The sequence below is a fragment of the Scomber japonicus genome, chromosome 12 (genome assembly GCF_027409825.1).
Source record: "Scomber japonicus isolate fScoJap1 chromosome 12, fScoJap1.pri, whole genome shotgun sequence".
NCBI classification, from domain to species: domain Eukaryota; kingdom Metazoa; phylum Chordata; class Actinopteri; order Scombriformes; family Scombridae; genus Scomber; species Scomber japonicus.
In genome coordinates, this window is record NC_070589.1 from 11260174 (window position 1) to 11281092 (window position 20919).

Below are 20919 nucleotides of genomic sequence, written 5' to 3' on the forward strand. Positions count from 1 at the left end.
ACACACACACACACACACACACACACAAACACACACAAACACACTCACACTCTCTCACACACACAAACACACACACACACACACACACACACACACACACACACACACACACACACACACACACACACACACACACACACACACACACACACACACACACACACACACACACACACACACACACACACACACACACAGTATTTCATTCCTCTGAGCCTTGATGTGTTTAGTTGTATCAGTGTTTGTGTGAGCGTGTGTATAAGGTACCTTTAATCAGTTTAATTCTATCTTTTAGCCTTTCGCATGTAAAAAAGGGAATAAGTTACTGTCAAACACGGTTCTGCCTCTTTAAATGGAAACTTTATGCTTCATGAGACATTTCTGTGAATGCAGCATGCTCTGAATCTTTTTGTCACCAACTCTCATGACTTGACTCTTGTCTGCGTCTGAATGTGGACGTGCTCATACTCATGTGAAGGGTCAAGCTGTTCTGTTCTCTGGAGGAATGTTCACTGCAAATGCACCCGCAAAAAAAGAAGAGAAAAAAAAGGGAAAGAAACAGCTGTAGATATAAAACACTAAGATTTACTAAAGGTCTGTGTGTGTAAAAACGTGTGCAAACTTGACATCACTCGCAAAAAATGTGCGAGCTGCTCTACTAACGCAGCGCACTGACGCTTATGCTATCAACTGTGTAAGATAGTACGCACTGTCCATTTAGCACGTTTGCTATAATGAATATGTAATATTGGGCGTTTCAACCCCGGTGTGCAAAATACAGGGAGGAGAAAATGCAAATATGTTATTTAGTACGCATTGTGATTTACCAAACCTGAAGGTATTATTTCTGACGCTAACTGCGTCTATAAATAACACCTTTGAATGTTAATATTTATGGAGTGGAATATTTTTGGTTTTACTAACAGCATTGACTTTGTCACAAATAATCTCCCATATGTCAGTTTTTCTGGTAATATTTGTTGTTGTTATAACTCAATATATTAGTTAACCTCTTCCGCTGATCTCATTTCATTTTGCGCTTGCAGCTTTCTGCTCGTCCAAACTCTCCATTCAGACACAAAACCCTCATTTAAATACTGCTGTCTCCACCCTGCTGCACCTGTCTTCATTTACACAGTTATTCTTAGTAGATCACCCACAATACAAACGCAAACCAAATGCCCAATCTATTGCACTGTGCATGCAATCAGGCCCATATTGGGTATGCAGTGCATAGTATGCGATTTCAGACACATTGTAGATGCCATGTGTCATATGACTTTCTATTCTGGGATGGAATCATGTGGCAACCATTTTACCTGGGTCCAGGCTTAAACTTGCTGTAACTGGAACCAATACTGTTTTTTATTCAAAGTAATGAACAAAAGACAACTGTGCCTGTCTAGAATTTAGAATTTTGATTATTATGGCTCTTGGATTATTATGGCTGATAACCATAGATGCTCATACAGGCAGCAATTGTAAACAATACCTAGGTAAGATGGTGGATGGTTATGCCATGAGTTATGACGTAATGTCACATCTAATGTTTATATGATTTAATGATATGATTTTAACACCATTCACAACCTATCATCACCACTTCTAGTCCTAGATTATTAGAATAATTAGAAGAATTATATGTCCTAATTTAAAGCCACTGTAACATTAACTTTGTATTCACACAACAATTTAGCACCATATTAACAGATGCCATTGTGGTGAAGCAGTATTTTAGTCATTATGTTCAAGGAATTGTTAAAAACTTTTTTGAGTCGGCTGTTCAACAGATATGAGAGTGGTATCAGTCTTCTCCTTTGTTAGTATGACGCACAACCAGCAGCCAGTTAGATTAGCTTAGCACGAAGACTGGAAAAAAGGATGGAAAATGGCTAGTAATATCTTATTAGTTTAATCTGTACAAATACTTAAATAGAAAAACTTGGTCACTAGCTGCTAGTTGTAGCTTCATGTTAAATTTATATGATAGTATAAAGGAGATAAGCAGTTTCCAGAAAATAGTTTTTCATCTGTATAGGGGGAAGCTGTAGAGCAAATGTTTCCATCACGTATTGTTCATGAGTTATTGTGCTCAGATACAGACAGACAGTCAGACAGACGCCACTGTGGCGACATAATGTCAAGCATACCATGTACTATAATAAATGAGTCCTATATATGTGTGGGAGTGTGTTGTGTCTGTCTATGTCTGTTATGCTTCACCTTGCTCATCCAAGACTTGCGCTTGCACATTGCTTTCCTCCTCTTCACAGCCTCCCACAGTCGTCTCTGCCCTTTATCAAGAGAATAAAAGACAAAAGAGAAAATGCAGTGATGATTAACATAGTCGAAACCTACAGTATAGAATCAGTTAGAACTCGAAGAGAAATACCACATTGAATTTTAAGTAATTAGCAAATTAAAGCTACATTTTGATATAAATGTGAACAAAGGACAGAGGAGAGAGGAGGGGAGAACAGAGATTGGAGCAGAGATTGGAGATATGAAAGAAAAGAAGAAGAAAAGCTCAAGAGGCTGTGTGGAGAGGAGAGATGTGAGGGAATATATGAGCAGAAGAAAAGCGGGTGTAATTAGTCTTAAGCGGCTCTGCAGTGGAGGCCCTAAGGGCTTCAGTAACTGGATTTACTGCTGCCATCCACTTCACACACACCACAGACAAAAGACTTGGCACTTTAGTGTCCCTTCCTATTGTGCCTAATTACCAGTTGTGACTTTAAAATGATATGAGGGGTATTAGTAATGGAGGATTTGTTCCAGCTATTCTAAGAGTGAGCCAAATGAAGCACTGTCATCACTGACAATAGTCATACTTCAGGCTATATATATATAGATAAGATGGAAAATGTGGATATATATAATCATACAAAAGAAAAATGAAAACTAGGAAACTATTCATCAAAGTTGTATTTCATTATTCTACAGTGTATAATTCATGAGTGGAAAATGAGTGGTTTTACAGAGGCACCACTGCACGGGAAGAAATTAGGTACCTGCCACCCTTGGGGTATACTTGATGACATGTCAACTAATCAGAAAAAAGAGAGACTATGTGACGCTGCACTTGAGCTAAATGTTCACATCAGCATGCTATCATGCTTGCGTAGATAATGTTAACCATGTTCACCATCGTAGTTTAGTGTCTTAGCATGATAACATTTGCTAACATACTGTAACACAAAGTACAGCTGAGACTGATGGGAATGTCATCTTTTTACAAGTATTTAATCATTCACCAAAGTACTGGACAATTCTGACCTGATGATGGCAATAAATAAAAAATGTGGGGATTAAAGTTATTAGGATTTATCCTTTTAGGACCATGATTGTAGTATGCCTGCCATACTGTAATTTACATTATGTTAGTGTGGTCAAATAAGAAGGAGGAAGAAAAAGGCCTGCAGAAGAGAGCAAGTGGACATCTGGACTGGGCAGGCAGCCAGTGGGCAGAGGAAGGCAGGTTATTACCTGGATTCAGAGGCAATATCACAACATACTTAGATGTTTCAAGCCTAACAGAGAACTGGGTCAGAAACTTAACAGTAAGGCTGCAAGTTCATTTGCACACATTTTTATGTTCAATATTATGTGATGTTGTCGTAGGTTAGACACCTTTCAGAATCTCAGCAGAACTGAACTAAAACACAAGCTGAGCAAATAAACTCATATTTTTCCTAAGCAGAACAAAACTTGTCTGTAACAATCACACACACACACACACACACAGTTTCTCACCAGGTCGACCCATGCCAATCTTCTCCAGGTCTTCGTTCTTGACATAGTCAAAATGTGACAGACGTGTGACGTTAAGATCATCTCGGATACGTAAGAAGTACTGCTGCAGTTGCACCTCCATCAGCAGCTCCAGCAGCCATTCTGTGCCTTCCTCACACTGCATGCTATTGCCCAGTTTCTGAAAAAAAAACACACACACACAGGATACAGGAAATTGAGTTCAAAGTAGTCATTTAACTGTTTTCTCAACGCTTGGAAGTAACTTTGAATAAACCATTCTTTGCTGCTGGCTATTTTCTGTAAAAACAAGTAGCTCAGAGCCACTGTGTGCTGTCTGGCACTGTGAGCGTTTACTGCACAGTGAATACCTACTTAGACACTCAGACATTTACATCACCATCCAAATACCATACACATATGGCCTGTCATAAACATGCATGTACTTTCGCAACACACACATAAACACACTGTAGACTGTTGCCCAAATTGACATCACATAAAGGAGGACATAGACGGTAATAGGCCAAATATAACATGAGCTGCTCGTCAATTGGCCAAGAAATGCCTGTACACGGACTTAACTTTAAAATTACCATCAGGTATCATTGTGGTGTTATACCACCGTGTCAACAATGTATCTTTTTCAAAATATTCAAACGACACTGAAATAGAATAATAAATACTGTCTAGTAAAAGAGGTTGGTACTTGGGTTTGCAGACATCACAATCTTACAGCAGACAGAGAGATATGAGATGAATGATGCACATCTGGTATCTGTAAGTGTCAGTGAAGACAAATGGGAGGCTCCAAAACAATGTGACCACAATATACAGTATGCATCGCTCCATACAACACTGATTCAGACCATCAATCTTCTGTGTCAAAACACAACTCCCCACTTTAAAACATCATCCATCACTGTCTGCTTAATGTAACCAGCTAAAACTAGTACAAAATTTAGTTTCAGCATAAATCCTGTTGTGCTTCTTTCTATATGTCATGACAGGTATTAACAAACCACCTTTTATAAAATCTTCTCATATTGTCTACATTATTTCCATGATAGGAAAAAGCCCCATAAACCGAATGAATGAACACAAAGAATGACAAACATATGTAATCTGCAGAGATTGACAGGGAGACCTTTAGGGTGGATGCTTTTGGGTTTAGAGGTCATTCTATTGAGTAGCAGTTAAGACTGTGAAAGAGGAACTTCCTTTGCTGGATGAGGAAAGGTTAAAAAGGTCTAGAAGAAAGTGTCAGAGGGGTCACGGCTTCCTCTCTGTCATTTATAGGCTTTAATGGGCTTGGTTAGAGGTCACTTCCTATTGCTTAATTGCTGTAACCTAAAGAGTAAAAGAATATATCTGTCTCACACACACAAATATACACCCAATGTTAGGTCATAGTTTACATGTGAATAAATGTCCACCATCTCTACTCAGAGGAAGGATTCAACAAAGTGAACAGTATTGTACTTTCCACGAAGTTCTGATGCGAGGTCTGCCTGGGGCCAATCTGCTGGGAGGGCTCAATCCCCAATAGTTATGCCAGATGTCTGTATTCAGTGTTGAAGAAAAATCACTCAAATCCTTGTTCAAAGTTTGCTGTGGTGTTGGATGTTTATTGATATCCCGGGATATGGGTGGGCACACTGACACAGAGTGGGTCTGAGGCACTGGACTGACCCAGAGCAAATGAAATGGAGGCATTTTATACAGTAAGTGGTTCTTAGGTGGTCAGTTGACAATGTTAACTGCAAAGATTCAAAACAGAAGAAAGGTCTACATTCAGACAAAAGCCATAGATGAAATCATCAGGGGGCAGTAATGATCAAGGGCTGTGATGTCACTAGCTCAGACGTTACTTGATTACGTCACACCTCTGGCCAAATGTGCATTTCTTCTTCACCAGATACAAATTCATCCTATTGCATATAAAAGTAGGTCGGCTAATATCTCTTTTTCAATGCCTGAACGTGCAGCTTTGGCTTTCCGAGTCTGTAGGAAGCTTTGCACGCTTTAACAGGTCAACTGAAAATAGCCAGGGTTTGTTTCTGCTCCATCTCGCACTGTGAGAACCTTCTTTGATGTTAGCTGGAGCAGAAATCGCCTGGTTTGTTTGAAGTCGGTACAATACCACAAGCAGGTCAATAACTTATCCAAATACATTATTATAACCTGTAAGAGTCTAGTTTCACTGTAGAGAGATGCAAGCTGCATTGAATGCCTGTGGCTTTAGGATTAACTACAGCTGCAGTCATTTGAATCCGTTTTCATATTTTGCATTTTGCTGCATCATGCCTGACCCTTACCCTGAGAAAGACGATACAACGGCCTGTTTGGCAGGTCCACTACAGTGTTAAGCTGTGCCAATGTTGCATGTTCATATAGTCTGCAGTTCAACACCATTGAGAGTGTGAAGCTAAAGTTATACTTGGAAGCATTCAAACAAATGAACATTTTTCTGTGTTTTTTACGTATATGAAAAGGCATTTTTGTATTTAGTACAACATTTTCCTACACAGGATATACCCCATGAAATATGTCTCCACTTATCCTCCACAATGCAGCCCTGAGTCTGATCTTCCCTGGCAGTCAACATGTGAGTGTTATTTCACTGGACGGTGCCAAAGACGCAAGTCAGCTTCCTCTCGGGCCTCTTTCCATGACAGTGTCATATCTTAGGCATCAGGGGTCAAAATCAAGGTGCGCAAGCCCACAGATTACATTTCTCTGCTAAACCCCTAATTTACAAAACTCATTTAAAAAGCATACGCATCACACTTTTTGTACTGTTTTTAGACAGGTGCTGCATGGAAATAACTTGTCACACATCCAGTAATAGACTAGGTCGAGGTTAACCTGATAAAATCGGGCAGAATTGTTCAAATATATTGATGCTGACTTAGGCAAAACCTCTTATCACTCACAGATACTTGGTTTCTATACTATAGTACATCTTGGATTCTCCTTCAATAGGATTAAGATGCACATTGGCGGGGTGTGAGGGCAGCAGGAGGAATGCTATGGTCTACTCTTGGGTGAGACTTGTGGCAGCACTGTGAGGAATCCCAACCAAGGTCAGAAGTCCAGGATTAGGCCTCTAAATACTAGGAAGTGTCATAGGAAGTGCCAACTTTTCCATGAATTTATGTTTCTCAGACAGGAAGAAGTATTACAAATCAGGGGCACAGCCTAGTTTACTAATTCTCAATTCAGAATAAACCCACAATGTTTTCAGTTGTTGTTGCCGAAAAACAGGGAAAACTAAGTGGAAAAAAGGAAGAAATTAGAAGAATGAGAAAGAAGGGAAAGGAGGGACGTAGGAATTTAGATGCAGAGAAACAACATGATGTCCCTGGTGAGAAATGCCTCTGGCCTGAACTCATTCCTCATGGTGGTGGAGAAATGCACGCACACATTCACTCACTCACACACATCTCCTGGCCAAAGCCATGTCCTGTATCAGATCTGTTCTGCTCCAACATCCTGCTGCAATAACAACAACCCTCCCAGAGGACTGCCTCAGTCCAGCTGGAGGGTACACACACACACACACACACACACACACACACACACACCCTTACTGACCACTGACCTCCACCATACCTTATTCATGATACAAACTCTGTATTCTAACATCTGAGTTAACCACATGATGCTGACTATAGCTACAACTATCTGTGTCATATTACCACAGGGCAAAAAAATCCCAGACTGGACACGCATAGTAGACACCAGACTTACTCGATATACATGAAAGTGTGCCAGGAAGGGGAACGACTTTTTCAGCTTGTCAAAGCGTCGCATCCTGAATTCCTTAGTCTGGTTGAGTGTAGGTGCAAAAAAAGAAAAAAGGAAAAAAAAATTGTGCTTGTTTAAATGGCCAGAGGCTGCTGCTCGTCTTTACCAGAGCCACAGTCCTCCCAGTCTGATGTTCCCAGTCTGTGAGAAAATTCTAAGAGACGCACAATCTTCTCAGATCCAGATTCGCGTCTCCGAACCCGAGAGTGGGAAGAAAAACTTCCTATGATCCTGTACGCAAATCTACAACATTCCATGGCGGGGCAATCCTCCTGTAAGCCCCTTCTTTAGCTTCAGCTCCCTCGAGAAGGCATTCAAACAGTTGTATAATGTGTGAGAGCGATTAAGAGCTGCTGTTCGGGGCAGAGAAAGCCTCCCAGCTCTGCCTTGTGTCCAGTCTGGCCATGTGTTCTCCACAGACAGCAATGAGCCAGTGATCTAAACTTGCAGAACTTCACAAATAAGTCACTCCTCCTTCCTCCCTTCCTTTCACCCTCTCTCTCACACAGACTCTCTCTCTCTCTGTCTCTCTCAGATTTGCGTGTGCAGCTACTGTCTGTTTGCATTTCCATCCTTCCATCGAGCGTGGGGCTAAAAATAGGTGCGACTTCTCCCCGATTCAATCGCTCGCCAGTCAGGCAGGCAGCAGAGACGCGAGAGTCAGAGTGAGTGACTGTCTCTGGTTTCACATTTTAGGCTGCAACAAGATGTGTGTCTGGGTGGTTTAAGAGAACTTTCTCTGTCCCGACTCGATCCTTGCTATGTTGTTTTGGCTCCTGTGCCCTTCTCCCACTTTCTTCTCCACGTGCCCCTTCTCCTACCTCCTCCTGTAGTGCTCACCCTATCCTTCTGCCCTCCCCTCCTTCTCTTCCCCTCTTGCAGTCAGTCAGACGGTCCGTGCAGTGCAGAGCAGTGCGTGGTGCAGAGGACAGAGGCTTCATGGTATTCAGCCCGGAGGAGCATTTGATCCAGGGCCAAAGGGTCAAATTCAACTGCAGGATGGAGAGCTTGTTTCCTGTGATGCAACCCTCCAAACACACATACACACACATACATAACTACCACACTACCACTCCTTCCCCTCCCACTCCCCTCATCCCTTTCCCTGCTTATGTTGAAATTCATCATGGTAGAGTAGAATCGATTTTGGGGTACTGTTGTGGGTCTCACTCACAGGGTTACTTTTTTAAGATCATTTTGTTGTATCTCTTATATGTATATGACATATATGCAGACATATGCAGTAAATTGGATAATATTTGTCTGATACCTGACGTAGAAAAAGGCTGGGAATATTTTCACAATGCCTTGCCTTAAGCATGCTCCTCTAAAGAAATGTAGGATTAGTGGGAAGAATAATCCATGATTCACTGTAGAGTTGGCTCTTATGATTACAGAAAGAAATATTTCATGGATCAAAGCTCAAGCCACAAGTTCTGCTGCTGACTGATCAGCTTTTAAAACTTTGAGAAATAAATGCACAAGCATGACTAGAAAATCTAAATCAGATTACTATCTAAAAACTGAAAATCACAGTAACCCCTAGAAATTTGGAAGCAAATTAAGCCACTGTCCTGTTCTTACTCTTTTTAAGGTCTACTTCCCTCCCACCACAAACTGACAATATGAACAAAACTGATATTGTTGGGCTCTTTAATAAACTTTTTGTATCTGCTGCCTGCATTTCCAATGAGTCTAAATTGGGTTCTCGCTGCTCTTACTCCAGCACTATCACAACAAGATTCCTCTCTTGTTTTTAGACCTCAAAAGAGGATATCTGTATTGCTCTTAAAGCTATTGATCCAAAAAAGTCAATAGAACCAGACAACCTAGAGCCAAGTTGCAGCTGAAATGATCGCTAAGCTTATCACATACATCTTTAATTGCAGTCTCCAGACAAATCTGATCCAAATATTATGGAAGGCAGCCCTTGTGCTTCGTTAAAGGGTGGAGACACTTCAGATCATAACAATTACCACCCATTTTCCAAGATCTCTGTTCTTGTTGTTGGAAGCTCAATTGAACTGTCAGCTGAAACCATTTCTGGCAGATCACAATATTCTTACAGATACACAGTCTGGTCTTCTAGCAGGACACAGCACTGTTAGAGAAACTGTGCTGATGTTAAATGATATTGTCAGGACCCTAGGCAAAAAGCAACACTGTGCTGCTTAATTTGTTAATCTGTCAAATGCATTTGACTCTGTAGACCATGAGCTGTTGCTATCATTAGGTGATATTGGAATAGATGACACGGTTATAAAATGGTTGAGGAATTATCTTACAGTATGTTTTAGAGATGGTCTTAAATCAGACTTTTTACAGATTTCCAAGGGTGACCTGCAAGGTTCAATTTTAGCTCCTGTTTCATTTTCTATATTTGTAAACGACATTGAGAAGGACTTGCAAACTGCTAATTTGCACCTTTAAACGAACGACACAGTAGTGTACTCAGTTGCCCCTTCTCTAAGCCAAGCCATTAATGAGCTTCAGATAGCATTTCAACAGCTTCAAGTCTGACTTCATGGTTAGTTCTTAATGCAATGAAAACCAAATTCATGACTTTTTGTAGGGCTCATTTCCAATCCCTACATAACACAAATGTCTACACCCTAAATGGGGATCCAATTGAAAAAGTGTCATATTCACATTGAAAATCTTGTAAAGAAGTTGAAACTAAAGCACGTTTTTTAGATTCTGAGTACCACAGCGCTCCATGATTTATAATCAACTCTGGTTCCCATACTCATCATTGCATGCTTTATACATCTGTAGCCAGGCCATCTCTAATTCTTCAAAGATAATTAAATTTATGTATGTTGTATATTTCAAAAGTTTTTAAACAAATATTTGAAATGTTGCAAAAACATTTTATCAGCTGGTTTGAGCAAACAAACTACGCTACACAAAGAAATTTTGTCTGAAGGTGGTGGTATAGGCAACCTTACATGTGGCTGTAATAAACAAAGTAGAAGAAGAAGAGTGGCTAACAGGAAACAAAACCAGTCAGGTTGGCTGTCTATGGGAGAAAAATAGAGGGAGGTCTTTCGGACATTTTTAGGAAAGTTTTAATTCTTCTTTCATGTCAGCTCAAGTCCACAAAGGTGTTTCCATCTCCAAGTGTTTCGAGAAAAACTCAACTCAAAGAACCTTAAAAACTTTTAAGTAAAATTTAGGATATTTTTTTTCAAATTTCCATTTCAGGGTTTCCATCAACCTTTTCTAATGTGATATTGAAAACCACTGGATTACACACAGTAAAAGTATCTGCTAAACAGAAGTCATACTGCAACAGCTATGCCCACATCTGCAATTTAAATCTTTAAAGTACCAAAATCTTATTTTCAACATAAACAACACTAATCTGCTGTATAGGGAAACACTACATTAATGTACAGTGTAAACACTGACTTTCAAAACTTATAATTAAAAACTTATCGTCAGCTGATGGACTTACTTTGAACCTACATTCACTAGCTTTTTTGGCAACGTAAGGGCAGCAGAAACACACCAAATACTGACATACTAGTACCTTTAAAGTTGTTATTACAAATGAGTTAGCACACTCTACATCAAACAGACATCAAGCTAAATTAGTATTCACCTGGCTACCTAATGAATATAAATCCAATGTTCACTATCCTTTTATCTTTGGTTTAGTTTCTGTGTTCACCAGCTAGTTCCTAACTTTGTCTGCACTCCATTTGGGTGGAAAGTTTACAATCGGTCTTTTATAGCTTTTTCACTAGAAATAGCTGCTTACCGCAGCCACAAACGACATAAAGACAGTAAAATGCTCAGTAGAGCAGAGGGGAACTACAAAGTGAGGTGATAATTAAGTTGATCATTACAAGCAACCACTTACTCATAGTCATTTGATCCATTGTTATTATAGAAATATCAATCATAGCTACTTTAAGTTTCAGTTAAAAGTAAATTATTTTATTAAACCTGCTCAGGCCACCTCACTGCAGGCGACTCCCCCACTTCTTTTCTGTCTGTGTGACGTCTTTCCTGTCTTTTACTAAACTGGCACTCCATCTTCCATTGCACCATAAAAAAGTCCTAACCTCACCCTTTCTCCTCCCTATCCTTTACTCCTTCATTAATGCCTTCTCTTTCACTCTGCTCCCCCCTCCCAGTCTCCCCTCCCTCCCCAGGGTCTGGCCAACCGGTTGCATTTTCTTCTTTATTTGGTGCTGCCTTTTATTTCCTGCCTCTAATCCTCCAAAAATGTTATCTCTCTCCCACTCTGCTGACTATAAACAAACCCTTACCGGTTACTTTTCAGACCCTTAATACTGGCGAGCCTCCTTTCACTCTTGCCTCTCTTCAAACTCTCTTCAACTTTCGGGCTTTTTAAATTTCACAGGTTTGCACTTTGCTAGTTAATCAAATCTATACAGCATTTGACGTGGCTGTTCTCTTTTCCCTCTCTCTCTCTTGCCTTCTCATTCGTCTCTTTCGCTCTCAACGCTCTTCTGCTTTTAATTAGGAAGTTTTCTGTTTACTAGAGGAAGGAAGGGAGGTGAGCAGACAGCGGAATCACGGAGTGGAAGGAAAGAGAAAACAACATCAAAATGGGGCTTGTTAATTAAAAACAGGACATCAGACATTTCAAAGGAGCGTGCGGTGCTGTGTACGACGGCTTTATGAGGATGTCGGTATGTCAGTCCGTGTCTGCATGCCTGCATTCAAAACAACATCAGCAGTAATTTCAGTTATCCGATTTACTATAAAGTAATCTGATTCAAGTCATTCACAAAGAGGCTTAGATGTGCTTTGCGATTTCTCCAAATATTTGTGGGGTTTTATGTGAGTATATGCAATTTATATTCATGATCCAAAAACATATTATACATTCATACTTAAATGAGATTAAGTTCTATTTATACTCTACTCTCTGCTTCTTAATAGTAGTCTAGACTAAGCTGAATTGAACTACAAAGACATTTTCTGTATTTTAGAGCAACTGTTTTGTATGTTTTCCACCACAAACTTTTTGTTAAATCATGCATGCTTCAGTGTGGTAGTCAATATACTGTTAAACACCTGCCAGAGTATCACAGTCCAGATGTGTCCCTCCCTTCGAGTCATCATCATCTGAAGAAATAGTGGTGTGGCTCATAACATAAATCATTACACTAGCATTACACACACTGCTACACGCTCGCCTCCACAAAGATCCCAAGTCTCTTTTAAGTGTGGATTCCTTCTGGACCTCATCAGCTGTCTCATTCTCACAGTCACTCACGGGCAGAGGTGACGTCATCAGTCTGGCTCTAAACCATTAAGCACACAGGATGTGACAGGACGGGAGGAAAAAAAAACAAACCCCTTCCCTCCTCTTCTCTCTCTTGCCCTCTGCACCCATCAACCCCCACTCGCACAGAGTCTGGAAAAACAACTCCCTGAAGTGAGTTATTCCATTAATGGCGTAAAAATTCCCTAAAGTCCACATGACCTCTGCTGAGAGCACATTAGCCAACTATAACTGTCCCAGTGTGATTCGGGAAGGAATGGGTCACAGTAAAACCAACTTTATTGGTATGACAAATAGGAAAATATAGTTTGCTTAAGTATAGGAACAGTTATGTAACTTGCATGACTATGAAACAGATGCTACAAAATAGCCAACATTCCTTGAATCATCAGTTGGACAAGGCGCAGTAACTGATTATCAAACTCATGCACTGCTGAATTTACAATTGAACACTTGAGAGGAACCCAGTCTTGCACAAAAGGACAATCCAAAAGAGAAACAATTGATCCTCTGCTATAGAGGTGTGTGTATGTACATATGCTGACCATGTGCTCAGCAGAAAGCATTATTGGCCAAGGCCACACGTTTAAATCAAGATCACTGGGAAGAGGAAAGGATTAAGCGTGGCGGTGGTGACAGTAGAAGGTATGGAGTGTAGTGACGTAGAGAGCTGAATGTGTGACAGCACAGTTGGTTGATATACATATAGTGTATGTAGAGCACCAGACATGTGACTTACATTGATGCTTCATAGGTTTACAAATCAGTGGAAAGAATGTGTCACAGTGCTGTCAGCTGCCTCCTCACTAAGGAGATTAGAGCAATACGATTAATGGTCAGTAAATCAGTCTGCAGCTGCATGGTGAGACCACTAGGGGGCACCAAATATTATGATGGGGTGAACTGGATCAAATTTGGTTGACTGCTATGTACAAAGCATTGTAGTTTCCTAAATAATGTGGATTAAACCAGTCAATTGAACAATATAGCAGACTATTATCTGCTGACTTTGATTCATACTGTAGAAATTGTGATAATATATTTAGGTATTATCACTGGGCAAGTTAGTGATGACTGTAAAGCAAAAAAATCATTCAATATACATTAAAAAAACATCTGCAATAATGCTCATTCACTGACTGTGAAGAGCCACTCATGTGCCTAAGCCTCATTAGTTGTGTTGTGCTTCTCTAAACCTTTTTTTGGGTTAGGGTATTGTATTGTTGTATTTTTATTTTATTATTTATTATAGCAGAGCGGGGTGAGAGAGTAGTAGAACGAACGTGATTACTGTAATCCCTCTTACAACTCTGCCACCAAAATATCTTTCCACACACACATGCACAGATGATGCTTGTGACGCCACCTGCATGCGTAGACACACAGTGATGCGTCATACCTGATCTCTATATTGTATAATACTTTGTTCAAGTTCAACAATGGCATATTATTTCATATATCATATTGGCTTTATTTATCTTTAGTTATGAGCTGGTTGCTTTAGTTTTTGTCCTTTTTGTTATCTACTACAGCTGAAGGAAGAGCAAAGACGTTGACTTTTCGATTGAGAACTCAAAACTGAAGTTAATTTGTGATGTTTAATGCAAATTATGCTCATTGTCAACTTCTAGTTTGGACATCCTTTCATAGGAAGCTGCTCTTTTGTGTTAATTTTTAACCTTGGACGGTGAAATGAAAACCTTTAAATAAGAACACAGAGTGGCTGGTGCCTGCCTTGCTTGCTCCCTTACACTCACTCAATGAAGCAGCCACTGTAGGCCTGTTCAGGTGTTCATCATCTCCTTCTCACTTTCTTGTGCACGCACACGAACAAAGTTGTGCGACACACTGGCAGTACAGCTGGAATACGAAGGATCCTAATACTGTAAAGCCTGAGATAAATGTCTGACCGTGTAGACTGCATTATCATGAATTGACATCAAATTACGGGCTTGGGTTATTATGGGCTAATGAGATTATGAAGACTGAGGCACTGTGTGAGGTCTACATTATGTCTGGCCACTGCGACACACACACACACACACACACACACACACACACACACACACACACACACACACACACACACACACACACACACACATTTTGAGCTTCATTCTGTAATATGATGCTCACTGTACACATACACAGGCAAGCAGAGGCATGCACTCACATCGTCTGGATTCACGCTGACGTACAGTGTTGGGGAATTAAGATAGCTTAGTGGATACGGGTGGATGCCAGTGCATTTCTAAAATAAGTTGCAATCTTTTGGTGGCAAAACATCAGTCTGTGGTTTGGTATCAGGTGCTAAAAGCTGGCAAAGCACAGGAAGGGAGTAGTAGGATAAACATGATTTAATCTCTCGTACAACTCTGTGAGCAAAATATCTATACACACACATGCAAATACACTACTTATGTCGGATGCCTGCATGCACAGACACACAGAGATGCGTCATTCTGGATCTCACAGATAACATCCCTGCGCCAAGGTCTGGCTTTTACGTTCTCCCTCAAAATCACCTAATCGTCTGCAGCACCTCATCATTCACAAGGAGAGGCGTTATGTGGTAGTGGGCGTCAAGACAACGCGGAGAAGAACCAACTGTGGGAATGAAAAGGGGCTTCGGATACAAACAGACGGCGGACGTAGAACATATGCGTCCCCTTTTGTTAACAGAGGTTGTTTTGACCGCTCGGCCTAATATGCATAATGCCAGACTACCAAAGCAACCCCCACAAACACTTCCTAATGTCACCTCCTCCCTGAAAATACACCAATCCTAAGCCACCCCCTCTTTGATCCCCTAAAGCTGTTTAAGAGGGGAAAGGAGGGTGTTAGGGAAAAATGTCGGTCAAATGTCAGATTGACCTACTGACAGTCAACAGCGTGCAAAACCAAAACTGCAGCACAGTTTGTGCCACAGTGACACAAACTGACTTCATTACTACAATATCCACCATGTGAAAAAATACAGCAGATGCTCAACAATGTGCTGCTGGACCAGTGCAACATAGATCAGATGGGAGTTAGTGGTTGAACTACAGTAGCAGGACTAAGTCACTAATCTCCTCGTGCTTCATAGAGGAAATGTGGATTTGAAGGGAGTTGGTCACAAGAAAAAGACTGAGTATCCTCCTCATTTTCTTTCTAATCCTAACATCATTCTCTCTGCTTCTCATGGGGCTGTATGCAATGTTTTTGAGTAGTGTGTGTGAAAATTAGAAAACCGCTGTAGCACAAAGCTGCAGCTGTAGAAGGACTTGGATCTGATTCGGCCCCCAGTGACCAGGACAGCTGCAGTGTCCAGCGGCTTAACTCTGCTGAACTAGCACACAGACCCTTGACACACACGGTCCACATTCATAATATTAAAACTGCTGCACAGATCTACACATTCATCCATTTATCTTTTTTCTATACCAGCTTATCAAGGGTGGGGCTGCAGGGTGCTGGAATCAATCCCAGCTTGCAATTTTGTTAAGTAGTGCTGATACAATACTTGAGTTCAATACCGCTACTGATGTTTTTTATATACCCTACATTGAGGAATATAAAGATTTTTTTTTTTTAACTAAAACAGTGTTCTTTAAAAATAACCCTTTTGCACAAGAACTACACTACATAAAACTGGCCAGTCAGGATGAAATCAGACTAATCGTGTAATGTTCCGCAAGTATTGAGGTTTGCTGCCTGGCCTAAAATTACATATCTATAAGAATTATTTATGATTACTGTACTTTCCACAACACCGGTTATAATAGATTTTATATACATAGACACACACACAGACACTGGTAAGTCTATACCAAAATTAACAACTTCCATGATTCTGCACTTGTTCTACCAATATTGACTGTATCAATAAGTTTTGGCAAAAAACACAACGACCTAATAGTATAAATGTACATATGGTTCAAATCCAGCTAAGAATCTTTTTGTACACCTCCCTCTCTTTCAAATGTCCTGCCTGCTTTAAAAACACTGCATGATGTTTGTGAAAAGTCAAATAAATAGAGTGTATCAGTCTGTAGTGACAATAGGACTGCTGGCTCCATTCAAACTAAGGAAGTAGTCAGACCTGTCAGGACGTTAGGCGGTTTGCGGAAGGACTTTGGTGTTTGCAGAAGAGGTGGGAGGGTATAAAATGTCCTACTTTGCCTGTCACGGGGCTCATTCAACAGCTCTTCATCACTGGCCTCATGGTTCTGCATTCAATAACTCAGCACGCACAGGGGCCGGCCCTGTGTGTGTGGGTGTAAAGTGTTGTGTGTATGTGTGTGTGTGTGTGTGTGTGTGTGCGTATGTGATGGTTGAGAAGGGTGCTGGTGACATATTGAGTGTAAAAGAGCTGGTTTAGTATGACAGATGAATGAGTGGTTAAGGAGATCTATGATACAGGATGTATATTTGCACAATCCAACAGGCCTTTTTTTACAGCAGACACCAGCAGGAAAAGCACAGGCGTTAATAATTACATCAATGATGATCATATAACGATCCATTCTACTCAACTGTCCCAGTAAGTCATGACAGTGAGAAAGCATGCACAGATCGAAGACCTGAATCTGAAGCAGCTAAATGGAATTCAGCCTTCATTTATGTTATTATTTACAAGAGCTTTTCCTGCTGTGATGTGAAAATGTCACCTGTTAAAAAGGCTTGACACATGCTGGACAGAATAAATGGCTGAAAAGTATACTCTACCTCCTGCCTGCTACTTGATCATTAGCTAACCAAAAATACACTGGAAAAATACACTTAATTGCCAGGAAATGTTTTCTTTTTGAGACACACACACACACACACACACATAAAAAATATGCCTTCTTCAGAAACCCACACATCACAGCCTCACTGTACATCATCTCACACTATTTAATTTTCCTTTGACAGGACTCATAACAGCAGTTGAAATTTCTGCTCACTGTTTACACTATACAACATCCACGTTTGACCAAAGCTGTGTGACAGGATCACGACTATGATGAAGATAACTATACAGGTCTACCTCTTCATCATCGCTGGGCAGTCGTTGGTAGTCGGACTCTGACGTGTCCTGCAGCCTCTGGTAATCTGCCGTCTCCCCCATGATGGGGCTCCAACACCAAGCCGGTACCTGCCCGGGGCTATGTGTCCTCAAAGTCCTCAAATAGCCACAGCTCCAGACGGCCGGCCAGCCAGCAGCCAGTGAGCACGCTTAGTCAGTCGGTCGGTCCTTCACTCAGCCGGCTTCAAGCTTTGTGCTGTCATTAGGAAGACAAGTACAGTACTCTGCATGACATTCACATAACACTATTGCATTATTTTAGATATCCTCAAATAGTATTTCTAATAATTTCACATAATATACTGTCGCTCTACACCTGCAATGCTCCCACCTTCATTGTCTTCCTCATTTAGGTTGAGTCAGCTTTCTTTGAAAATGGCCGGACAATGAGTTCCTCATATTATCACAGTGTTAACAGGGCTGTGTTCACTGACTGAGCAGTCTGTAAAATCACAGCTTGTCTTTATGGAAATGGGTATTGGTAAAGTATTCCTCCGACGAGATGCAGGTAAAAATTCTTGACGCAGAATGAAAATAGTCCCCATTTTTGCATTGTTGTGTGCAGGCAAGAATTCTTCCTCTTCAGAAGAAAAATAGAAGAAGATTTGCTGTTTTAAAAGAAGTACAGTTTGTCCTTTTCACGTGTCAGTGGCTTGAATCTTCCCGAAAGCATCTGAGGTGCAACGCTGATCATTCAAAATGAACTTTAATTGATCCTTATTTTCCTTCAAGACGAGGAAATCCCATTTGTGGGTCCTCAGTGGAGCTGCTGCAGCTCTAGGATGATGCAGCCAAGGTGTGGCACTGGAGGTGACAAATCCGGCAGGCTCTATTTCTGTCGTCCCATCTCACGCCACATTAATGACCTCTACCCTCAATCTCCCACACTCTACCTCGCTCTCCACCTCACTCATCTCTGCTGTCACTGTCACTGTCTCTCTCTCTCTCTCTCTCTCTCCCCCTCTTGTTCACCCTGCTTTAGTGCTGACGCATGCTCTTCATATCCAGCGATGCCCCTCTCTCTGTGTTTCTATTTCTGGGCTCCAGGCATCGCAACGGCCAGCTTACCTTCTCTCACTCATCGCTGAGAGTGAAATATCTGCAGCAGCGAAGGAGAGCCATCATCCAGGAGCCGTTTTTCATTTTTCACCTGTTTTATTTCATCCTTTGTGTGTGCTTCTCCCCCCCCCCCCCCCTCCCACAGATCTTGAGCAGCTGTCCAATCTGAGTGGCAGCTCAGCTCTGACGATCACAACTAAAGTCTGGGAGGATTTTTAACGCTGCTTTGTCCTAAATGGACTTCCTGATTGCTCGGTCGATGCCTAATCCCTCGCTGTTGTTGTTATTGTTTTCCCCCCCTCTCCTCCTTTCAGTCCCTCACCCTCTAACCCGCTTTCCACACCCCTCCACTTGATTTTTTTTCCCTTTTTTTCCCCCCAGCTCAGCCCCAGCTTGATGGTTTGGTGAGTGGTCGCCTCCTCTATTACCGTGGCAACATCAACCCCATCCCACCTCCTCCCCGCTCTCCTGTGTCCTGTAGCCACGGTGATCCAGTCAGCGGTGGTCCTGATAGAAGCAGCCAATGACAGCGAGGCAGGCTGACAGGGGAGGGAGGGTGGGGGGGGGGGTGAGGGCGAGAGGCGGGGGAGCCCTAATGAGGAGAGTTAATCTTCCCTCTGAGAGGGAGAAAAACACGGCCTTGCTGCTTTGTGTGTGTTTGCGTGTGTGCGTCAAAAGCACCTCTCTACTATAGAGAGGGTATCCAGGCCATCTGGATCCTTGCTGAGTGGACATCTGGATGGAGGGGAAAATAGAATAAAAGAACAATGTGTGTGTGTGTGTGTGTGTGTGTGTGTGTGTGTGTGTGTGTGTGTGTGTGCATGCATGTGAATGATAGTACCTCCTGGTCTTTCCCAAGTTGTAGTGTGACTAACCTTGCAGTTGAAGCAGTGATGCCACAGAGCACAGCATTACACAGTCCTCCCTGACTCATACACCCTTTTCTCCACCCTTTAGCCCATCTCACTCACTCTTCTTTTTTTCCCTATCCTCAACACTTGCCTTTTTTCATTCTCCTTCCCATCTCATCTCAGACTTTCCTCTTGCCCCAACCAATCCCTTTCTTCTCCCTCCCTCGCTCTCTCTCTCTCTCTCTCTCTCTCTCGTCTATTCCAGTCCTGCTGATGTCCTCAGGCCGGTTATTTGCAGCCCGCTGAGCAACATTCACTTTTTGCTCTCATTCCTCCGCCTCTCCCCTGTTCTGTTGTTGAATCTGCTCCTCCGGAGGCCGGCTGTCACACATGTAAGCGGCACGCAACATCACACTTCGAAAAACACATTTTGCATACACAGATGCAATATAGAGCTGCTCAGTCAGATCCCTGAACCTCTGTGTCTAGCACTGGATATAATATTTTCTCCATGCTTTAGAGGCATCAACACCACTGCCGACCATTGAAATTTAAATGACCGCACAGTCATATATGAACCAGCTGTAAGACTGAATGAATCTCTCTGTTTCTAGATATGGTTTTGTTTTCTGGTTCCTCCGGTGTGCTGTTATGTTATATTATTCACCTCCATCTCCTACACTGAATCCTAAATCAATCAACCTTATTGGTCAGGCTGGTCTGACCAATCAGACCTCAGCTTACAGCCTCACTTTGTCGGTTTCATCAAGATTATCAACAGTACACCAGCGTCTCTGACACTTTCATTCTCTTCAAAGTTGGTCAATGTGTCCTTTCTTCCATCTCTACATGTCCACTCTACCAGAAACTGCATGCATCATCACATCTGCTTAGATGACACTACTTAGACAGAGAGGTGTTTTGTGCACACTATGTACAGAGGGATAGATACATATAAGGTATAAAACTGAACACAATCTAACAATAATTGTATTAAATATAAAAATGATCAAGACAGTGGACCAACGGGTTAGGGTTAGGAGCAAGACACAATAGGTAAGATGAGCATAGGAGAAAGACAGTAAGACAGTGGAGGGACGTGGTGGCCATTTCAAGCTGTGATAAAGGGAGAG

At 41.6% G+C, this 20919-nt stretch overlaps 1 protein-coding gene across 1 annotated transcript in view; it reads right to left on the bottom strand.

The window, feature by feature from the left end:
• The window catches only part of tnk2b (tyrosine kinase, non-receptor, 2b), a 34357-nt gene extending 16478 nt beyond the window's left edge, over positions 1-17879 (bottom strand). Inside the window, exons 1-3 of the mRNA XM_053329450.1 lie at positions 17838-17879; positions 3754-3931; positions 2224-2294 (exon numbers count right to left, since the gene is read on the bottom strand). Of these exons, the coding sequence (XP_053185425.1) occupies positions 2224-2294; positions 3754-3916 (234 nt within the window). The 5' untranslated portion in view covers positions 3917-3931; positions 17838-17879. The remainder of the gene's footprint in view (positions 1-2223; positions 2295-3753; positions 3932-17837) is intronic.
• Positions 17880-20919: the final 3040 nt, after the last annotated feature.